At 45.3% G+C, this 10,089-nt stretch overlaps 1 protein-coding gene across 1 annotated transcript in view; it reads left to right on the top strand.

The window, feature by feature from the left end:
• Positions 1-2,320: 2,320 nt before the first annotated feature.
• ZNF804A (zinc finger protein 804A) overlaps positions 2,321-10,089 on the top strand; it is a 197,667-nt gene continuing 189,898 nt past the window's right edge. The window contains exon 1 of the mRNA XM_082200772.1: positions 2,321-2,892. Coding sequence (XP_082056898.1) covers positions 2,782-2,892 — 111 coding nt within the window. The 5' untranslated portion in view covers positions 2,321-2,781. The remainder of the gene's footprint in view (positions 2,893-10,089) is intronic.

The following is a 10,089-nucleotide window of genomic DNA, read 5'->3' as shown; positions in this document are numbered from 1 at the left end:
TCGACACCTTTCCTTTCCTGCACATGCCCCAGGTGAATGAAGAAAGAAGTGATGGCTGCCACCTTTGTACATGCCACCATCCTTGGGCAGCTGTGGAGACACCTCCATTTCTGGGATCACCTGTATCTGTTTTCAAATGGACACACTGAGGAGAAACGTAGTTTCTCAAAAAGCGCTTTACAGGGGCACAAAATATGCAGCACACCTAGACTGTGTGTGGACTACAGAAAAACAACAGGAACCCAGTTGCCACTCATTCTGGAAGAAAACGATGTGTGGACGCCAATTAAAAAACCTGACTAGCCAAGATGGGGTGGTTGGTGGTATTCAGATTCTTAGAATCATAATGTCAGATGTTCTCAGAATGACTACAGACAGGGGTACCAACTTGAATAAACTAGAGGGGCAGGTAAACTCCACCCTGCATATTCGATCACATGACAAAGTGCACACACACTATTTGAATGGCAATGTCTATCAACTTTTTTGGGGGAGGCCTTTGGCCCCTTGAAATATTTTTGGGGTGGCCTGAAGCCACATCAGCCTCTGGGAGTCAGGCATAATAGAGTAATAAGTATGATAAAATGTAAAATCAACAACTTAGTTGATAAGTATTTGAAACCCGGTATGGCTTTTGGAGGTCCATTATATTAATAGCTCCAAGAGCAGCTTTCTCTCTTATTGCCACTGATCCGTTTAACTCTTGCCGTGCTGCTCTGCACCTGTTCAGAAATTGCATGCGGCCCCCAGCAAGCCTCTCCACTCGGCCTGCTTCTTAAGCGGCACCCCCGGCAGAGCGTGCGCCTCAATCTGCTTTTTCACCAATTAAGCCATCTTCGGGTTAGAGGAAGAAATAAAAGTCTCTGTAAATCCATTGCAGGAGGAATGGTCCCCAGGCTTTCCGCTGGCTGGCTATTGATCCCTTTAAGTGCCTGCTAATGAGACCCGTTTATACCCAATAAAGCACGCGCTACCGGAGCGCCAAAAGACAGATGAAGTGCTCGCAAGGAAGGGCAGCACGCCCCTCCCCCCGAAAACCCGGGCACAGCGGGAAGAAGTATTGATCTGCTGCGGGGCCGCTCTTCAAGGGTTAACCTGCTCGAGGAGGGAGAGAGAGAGAGAGAGAGGGAGAGAGAGAGAGGGGGGGCGTGGCCACGGTGGCATCAAATCTTGAGGTGGGAGGTGGGAGTCTACAAAAGAGAGGCAAAGCTGCCGGCTCTCTCCAAGTCCCGCGGTCTGTTCCTGAAAGGGAAGAGGCGCTGAGGCTGGGAAAGCCTTGGAAGCCTTTGATTCTTCCCCACCGCCTCCGTGTGTAGTTTCCTCAGTGGTGGAAAGGAAAAGCCTGCGTCCAGAAGGCAACATTTATTTTCCTGCTTCTTGCTCTCCCATGCACACCCCGAGATTCCAAAGGTTGCATCCCCTGACATTGAAAAACCCGGTCCTGCGGGGCAGTCCAGCTGCTTCTCGCTTGGGATCTGCAGGCAGGCAGGCAATGACAGGTACGGGGGGGTGGGGTGGGGGACAACTTCTACAGGGGAGGAGGCCCACAGCAAGGAGTCCCCTAGCTCTGCTTCCTGTATCCCAACAAAGTGCAAGTAGGAAGCCCGCAAACAAGGCAGAGAGAGAGAGAGAGGAGCAGCGTTTGGTCTCGGATATACACTCCCTGGTGGTGGAGGCTCCACCGAGCTGGCGCACATAGCAGAGAGTCGCTTGTAAGCAGCGAGGAAGCGGCTGCCCCGTCTTCCCCCACCTCCACAGGATCCCACCACAGCCTTGATCCCCGAGAGCAGGCGTCGATCCTGCTCGGGAACGATCCCCCCCACAACTAAGCGAGAGAAGCAGCTGCGAATGTCACATCTTAGGGAAAGGGGATTCGCTGCAGCTGATGGAAAGGCTTCCCTCGACCAGCCAGTCAGGGACACTCGCTCGCCTAAATAAAAAATAAATTAAAAAAATCTCCCCCTCCCCTCTCTTCCTTCTCTTATATTTTACCTGGGCGACGGCAGCAAGAAGCTGATGTGGGGAGCGGGGGCGCCCTCTTCGCTTCTCCTCCTCCTCTGTCCGTTATTGCCCTCTTCTGTGGAGGGCTTGAGCCAAGAGTGAGGGTGGGGAGGGGGGAAACTGAGGAGGAGAGTGGGGGGGGAGGGGGAGGAGGAGAGAAGGCGGCGTGTGACAGATGCACTCCTCTGACAGCTCCCCGGCTAGTGGCTCCCTGCCATTGGCTCAGTGCAGCGGAGCGGCAAGGCTGCGCGCTATAATAGCACCATGCCTGTGCGAGGCAGCAGCTCAGACTCCTTCGACAAAGCCAGAGAGATGCTAAGGCTGCTCCTCCTCTCTCTCCTCCTCCAGCAGCAGCTCTAAGGGGAAGGGGGGGGGAAAGACCGTGGTCAATGCCTGCTGGCTCCGGCCATTGCTAAGCTCGCCTGCTTGCTGTGTCTCTGTCCGTCTCGCTCTTTCTTCCCCACCCTGCGGAAAGGCAGAGCCGGGCTGCCGCTACTTCCACCGCCTGAGCTGGAACGAGCAGCCGGAGGGAGCGCGGTGTGCATGCCTCTGGTGCGCGCGCCTTGTGTGTGCTCGGGGCTCGCTTCCCCCCGGGTTTCCCCACCCACTCCCGCCGCCACCCCATCGCCGCTTCCTCGCACCGCCACCCTACACTCGCACGCACATACATACACGCGCGCGCACACACACACGCCCGGCGCCTTGCTTCCCGGCTGATCGGGCACCCTCGGGGTGCATGGAAGCAGCGGCGGCGGCAGCAGCCCACGAGGCGGCTGCCCCATGGAGTGTTATTACATTGTCATCAGCTCCGCGCACCTCAGCAATGGGCACTTTCGCAACATCAAGGGAGTTTTCCGAGGTCCTCTCAGCAAGAACGGCAACAAAACTCTGGTAAGGAGCCTTCCTCTCCACCCGCCCGCCCCCTCTCCTCTTCCTCGCTCGCTCCATTATCTGTTGATGCCTCGCTTGGGTTAACTCTGGGTTCAGCACCGCAGCGTCCTGGACAGCTCCGAGCGGCGCGCTCCAGGGAAGGTTCTCTGGCGGTTTGGTGGAGATATATTTGCTAAAGGATGGGGGAAACGATTACCTTGTGTTCAGTCTCCCCTGCTTTCTTGTCGGTTTACTTTTGGGTCTTCTCCAACGTGCTCGTTATGTGATGGAACCTGGTTTACCGTAACACCCAGTGGAAGGGGCACAGATGCTCTTGCTTATTGGTCGAAGCAGTGGTTAGTTCGAGTCCTTCTTCTCTTGGAGGGCAGTGTTTAAAACAAGCTGTGCAGTTATCTGGTAGAGGTTACGACTCCAGAGGAGGAAGTGGAATCCCTCTTATGTCTAGCTCTGGTTCAGCTTTGTTTAATACGAAAGAGGGTGTGAGGGTCTTCAGAAAGTGAAGAGAAAGGCTCAAACTATTGAGTTTTTCATTAGGAGGTTGTTGAAGAAGGATAGTAGCTCAGAGCATCCCCCTGTTGATAAGAAGGGGATGCAAATCAACTTATAGTACAATCCTATGCATGTCTACTCTGAAGTTGGCCCCACTGCTTTCAATGTACCTTACTCCCAGATAGTGTATCTAGGATTACAATCTTGCACACCTGTTCTCATTTGACTTCAAAGTGCTTAAGAAGGCACTCCTATACCCTCTCACTCAGGAGTAAGCGCCTTTGAGGATAGTAGTATGCACATAAGGTTGATGCTGATTAACTGTCCATGGGGTGGCTTGAGTTGAGAATGCACTAAAGGCACACCTACCTCAATGATATATTGGTATATTCAGGTTGCCAGCCAAATTACATTAGTTGGGGTGTTTGGCTGGCAACTCTTCTGTTAAATCTGTTGACGAACACATGCTTGGTTTGACTTGAGAGTGATCACATTTGTTGTGTCTGTGTTTGAAATTGTTGACGCTGGAAGGAATTGTTTTCTGAAGAAGTTCAGCTTCTTCATATGACAAATGAGATGCAGGAAGGCTACCCACTGTGGACCTGTCACCATGTGCAAGAGAGCCCTGAAAAAGTTCTATAGTACTGGATCCAGCTTTGGAGAGAGGAACGCTGTTTTCTCACTAGTGCTTATTGAAACTTTTCTATAGCAACAATGCAGTAGGAATTCAGCACATGTCCCTTGTGTGGAAGAGTTGCTTCCTATGCTTGCTAAAGATGGTTACCTTGTGATTTCTCTGTAAATATAGTGACTGAACAAAGTTTGAGGCAAGTCCTAAAATAAATTACACTAAATAGAAAATGACACTGGTTTGGGAAATGTTGGTGCTCTCTTCTATGGTTTATTGCGGGAAACACCTTGTTAAATTCATTCATGTTTCATCAAGCAGGGACACACAAACAAAATGCCATACAGAGATTTTACATACACAGAGATTCCTATGAAATAATAATGGAAGATGGTATGAATTATGCCAAGTAGGGTGCTGTTCTCTTTAAGGAGCAATAAGGCAAGAATGATTCATTGATGAAATTAGCAAGCAGCCCACAAGCATTTCTATCCATGTTGGTTAAACTGTGTCAAAATCTTATTACCTTCATTGTTCACTAGCCTGAGCTTTCATTGCTATGATTGGTTTGTATATACAGAATTTTCTCTGTGTCTTTAACAACTGTGATCCTAAATACAATTCCTTGGAAGCAAGTGCCCATGTTGTCAATGGAATGTACTTCCAAGCAGGTGAAATGGGTTCCTATCTCAAATATCTATTGGTAAATTTGTTACCAGTGGCAAGGGAAGATTTGCTGCAATATTTCAGATACCTGCAACAAAGTCAACGTTACACCTTGTGGAACATTGCAGCTCAAGTTAATGCACTTCTGTAAAGTTCTGTTTGGTGACAAGTGGCACTTTGAAAAGTCATGTTGATCACATTCCAATATATATATATGTGTCAAATGCCTTTTGTCATGTACCACTAATACATCTGAAAGTTCAATTATCTGCTTATTATTCGGCATGATTGGGAGCAAATCTTAAGATATTTTCTTACGTACCACATTCTAATGCAGAAAAGTCCTAAATGTCACCACTCCCTGAGTACTGACATAATTTGTTTTGCCTTGAAGTTATTTTGGCATGTGGCAAAATTGGCCTTTGCCGCAAATCTAATTCAGTTTCTGTATTTGGGGAGAGTTTTTGGTTTGTTTTTTTAAAAAAGTTAATTTAATGAAAGTGATACAGAAGACTTCCTGAAAGGTAATATAAGGAAAATCTTATTATAATACAACCTAATGCTCTCAAAAAGGAAATTCATTTCTTTTTGGAAGTGAATGCAAAATTATTTCACAGACCCAGTCAACCAGGATGTAAATGTACTTCTTAAATGTAATTTAAAGTGGAAAAACCTTCCAAGGGAGATATGGGATTTTTCATAAGTAAAAAAATACATAGTCTTCAATCTTGACTTTCTCTTCTTGATACATAATAGAAAGGGGCATTATGCATGAAAAAGGAACCAAATTAACAGCATAATGGACAGAAGGGGAAAGAAGTAGAGCTGGCACCCAACTGAAGACGGTGCGGTTAACTTTGTTAAAGAATGAAATTAAGTTGCATGGTTTTACATATTAGGACAAATGGAAAAAGCTATTCATTTTTGTTTTTGGGTGGGAAGGGGAGAACGTGTTGCTATCCAGGTGTTCATGGACTACAACTCTTGTATTCCTTTAGCATTGACCATGTGGGCTGGAGCTGATGGGAATTGGAGCCTTATAATATCTGGAGGGCTGCAGCTTCCCCATCACTGTCCAAGCAGGCACCACTTTAGAAGATGTGTTCCATTCCATGCAAGAAGGCAACATCTAAGTTAGTGCTTACCACCCACAGTTTTTCTGTCAGAATTTTTATTTTAAAAGGGTTTCCTGATTTATTAGTATTTAAAACTTTTAATAGATTAAGCAGTACCCCCAGGTTAATGTAACTGCTGAACTAAAAGTTGTAATCTATGGTGAAATCTATACAATTGAGTTGTCCCCAAAGTAGCAAGTCCATTGTGATCTGTGCTCACACTCCAAATCCAGCTGTTGTCAACAGTCTTTGCTAGTTGTAGAGTGTGGTAAAAAGCAACCATTTCTTCAGAGTTCATGGAATAACTTCAGTGCTGTTTATTAAGTCTTTGATTGACGGTTGACTTTGTCCTGAAGAGATGTAGATATATCATTCCACCAAAAAATTGTGTGCATCTCTTTCTCTCTCTCTTTCCCTGTGTGTGTGTTTGTGTGTGAAATGAATATACATATATATGCACACACATGACTGAAGCTAAAATGAACTTCTACCAAAACCTTTTTGTGACATCAACACTATATAATCAACTTTAGTGCAGGAGACCCACGTTGTTTTGTCAGCAAGGAAGTGCATACATTCCCAGGGAACATCAGATATAGAAAAACCCATAAGACTGGTTAAATGAGCAATTTATGATTTTAGATGTAATGAAAGGGCCCTGGTTATTTCAGCTTTCAAGGGAGTTTATTTTATTGCATTTGTGCAATTTCTCCATTGGCCAAGAGGGGCCACTGCTGAGCAGTTTATCCCCCTCTCTTCTGCTCTCTTCTCTTTCTCCTCTGAACTAACTTTGCTGTGTGGTTGTGGTCTTAAGAATGAGGACAGTAGATGTTAATCCCACTCCTGATCTAGTGAGCAAAGAAGCACAAATCTGAGGATTTATTGCTCTTTCTCAGATTTCTAGTTGGGGGTGGAAGAGGTGATAGTGCCTTAGGTCTTTTCTTCGCTTGCTTCGCTGCTTGTGAGTGACTTGAAAGAGATGATTGTGAAACTGCAGCTACGTGGTGTTAAATAGAGGAAATGAAGAGCCTCCATTCATATTGGTTCCGTAGTAGGAAAGTGTGACACCCCAGCACCCTCACATTCATGGTCAAGTAAATAAATAAAAATAACTGAGGTTCTGCTCCCTGCTAACATAAACCCTGGCTATGCCCCTGATCACATTATTTTCATTTCTACTATGAGACGGGGGGAAATGTTTCACCGTGACCAGGATGCAAAAGGAAACTGAAGAACAAAGTAGTTGGGGGACAGGGAAGGAGACCTCAAGAGCTGTGAGACTGGAAAATGGCTATGGATCAAGAAAACCATGAGTGAACATTGTAGTGGATGTAAAGGTTGGATAACATGCTATCAGCCCAGGATGGAAATTTGTGGTCCTCCATATATTGTTGGACTCCAACTCCCATCAGCCTTTGCCAGTATAGTTATTGCTCAGGAATGATGGGAGCTGTAGTTCACCACTAAGTGGAGGGCCACAGGTTCCTTGCCTCTGGGGTAAATGAATGTAATTGAAACAAATGTTCAGAAGGAGCATGGAAATGAACTCAAATTTTGATGCTGTGTCACTGTATGGTGTAATTAAAATTATGCAGTGAAAATTGAGGTCCTGTAAATGTTTCCCTGGGAATAAGTACAATGAAGCTCAACAGGACCTATTTCCAAGTAGATAAAGGTAAAGAACCCCAGTTAAGTCCAGTCAAAGGCAACTATGCTGTGCAGCGCTCATCTCGCCTCAGGCAGAGGGAGCCAGTGTTTGTCCACAGACAGCTTTCCATGTCATGTGGCCAGCATGACTAAGCTGCTTCTTACGCAACAGGATACTGTGACGGAAGCCAGAGCACACGGAAATGCCATTTACCTTTCCGTCGCAGTGGTACCTATTTATCTACTTGCACTGGTGTGCTTTTGAACTGCTAGGTTGGCAGAAGCTGGGACAGAGCAATGGGAGCTCACCCCGTCATGGGGATTCAAACCGCCGATCTTCTGATCGGCAAGCCCAAAAGGCTCAGTGGTTTAGACCACAGCGCCACCCGCTTCCACTTTCCAAGTAGATATGCATACGATTGCACTGTAAGTATGTAGAGAATTCACAATAAAGTTGCAAAGCATGTGTATTACAAAGAAATGATGGTTCTAGATTCAGGTAGGTAGCTGTGTTGGCCTGACGCAGTAGAAATATATAAATATAAATAAAAATAAATTGTCCAGTAGCACCTTAGAGACCAACTAAGTTTGTTCTTGGTATGAGTTTTTTTGTGCATGCACACTTCTTCAGACACACGAAAGCTCATACCAAGAACAAACTTAGTTGGTCTCTAAGGTGCTACTGGACAATTTTATTTTATTTTTATTTTTATGTATTTCTAAAGAAATGATGGTGGGATTTAGCTGGAATTGTATCAGAAAGATTCCTTTCCATGACAGGACTTTATTTAATTTAACTACAAAGTAGCAAAATAATTAAAATGAAATAAATTTTGAGCACAGAAGAATTGTTCGCATTAGCCCAACAACAGCTGGACAAAACATACCAACTGTTTCAAAACTCTCACATGCAACATGAAGACAAGAAGCAACGATATAGCAGGTCAGACTATTCAGCCCAGTGCTGTTATTCAGGCTAACAGTGTCTCTCCAGCATCTCAGAATCCTGTCATCCTGGCTTTTTCTTCTTCTGGGGGTACTCAAGGGTATGCAGTACCAACGACTGCCCCCCAAAAAACCTTAAAAGTGTGACAATTACTGTAACGACTATGGTGAATACCAGCACCTTTTCCTCTCATTTTTTAAAAAATAATAATCACTTGAATCATCTGACACCTGATCATTTTAATTGAAGATGCTAGAGATTGTACCTGGGACCTTCTGCATGCAGACATGTGCTCTGCCACTGCATAATAATCCTTTGCCAAAAATAGTGTGTTATAAGTACAGGAAAAGTCCAGCCTATAGGAGCAGTTAATCAATGGAAGAAAATATCTGGAATTCCTTTTAGAGGGAGCTTTCAAAGAAATGAAAGTAGGGCTGTACTTAGACACACACACCCTGCTCTCCATTGCAGTGCCAGTATTCCATTTTAACTTCTGCAATGCAATTCAACTCTTTGTTTATTATTTACATTTTATACTGCTTACTATAAAGAAATTATTGAATTGATTCATGTCATAAAGATGGTGCTTTTAAAACCATTTCAAAAAGCAGAAAGATCAAGAACTAAAGGACTATAGAGTCCAGGGTTAACAATCAAGATTCACAGGCAAAGGGGCATGTTTTTAACAACAACAACAACAACAACAACAACAACAATTTGTTTATTTATTTTATTCTGCCCATCTGGCTGAGTTTCCCCAGCCATTCTGGGTGACTCCCAATAGAATATTAAAAACACGATAAAACATCAAACATAAACAGGGCTGCCTTCAGATGTTTTCTAAAAGTCAGGTAGTTGTTTATTTCCTTGACATCTGATTGGAGGGCATTCCACAGGGCAGGTGCCACTATTGAGAAGGCCCTCTGCCTGCTTCCCTGTAACCCTGTATAGGAGGAACACTTCTATGTTGACGTTTCCTGAATAACAGGAAGGGGAGAGCATTCCACAGGGTAGGGACTATCACAGAGACAGCCTGCTTCTAAGTTGCCATCAGAGAACAATTTGCAGGTTCCGGCAAAACCCACGAAGCCTCCCTTGAATATCTTCATGATCGAACAGTTTATACAGGTGAAGGATGTTTTCCAGGTAACCTAAACTGCTGAGGGCTTTGTTCTACTGAGCACCCAGGCAGCTGCATGTGGAACCAGCTGTAGCTTCTGGATCAGATTCAAGGGGAGCCCTACACATTACCATAATCCAGTCATGAGGTCATCTAATCATGAGGTTATCAGTGCATGAATCACAGTGGCTGATCTATTCCTGCTTGCTGTTCTGGAGCAGGTCTTAGCTGGTGTACCAGCCACAGCCGGTAATAGACACTTGTCCCCACAGGAGCTTCTTGAGCCTCTCACGACAATGACTCATCCAGGGTCTAAAAGACAGAAACTGATCCCGCAAAGAATAAGGCAATACATTGGACACCACAGGCAGTATCCAACTAACTTGTTCTATCAGCGTAAGGATTTGCACATTAGAACTACCTGCTATCTCCTCCACGCTGCATATCCCCTAAATCTGTTCTGGGGATTTGTGCGACCCTCTGGAATAGATCTGAGAGGGTGCAGGGCAGGGAGGGGAGAGGGAAAGGTCAGTTGCACAAGCAGGAGTACTTGCACTGACAGAATGAGTTAGTTGGAAACCGCCTC

This window comes from Podarcis vaucheri (genome assembly GCF_965113315.1).
Source record: "Podarcis vaucheri genome assembly, chromosome: 1".
Classification (NCBI taxonomy): Eukaryota; Metazoa; Chordata; class Lepidosauria; order Squamata; family Lacertidae; genus Podarcis; species Podarcis vaucheri.
The sequence above is the reverse complement of the archived record's forward strand: the minus strand, read 5'-3'. Positions and strand labels throughout refer to the sequence as shown.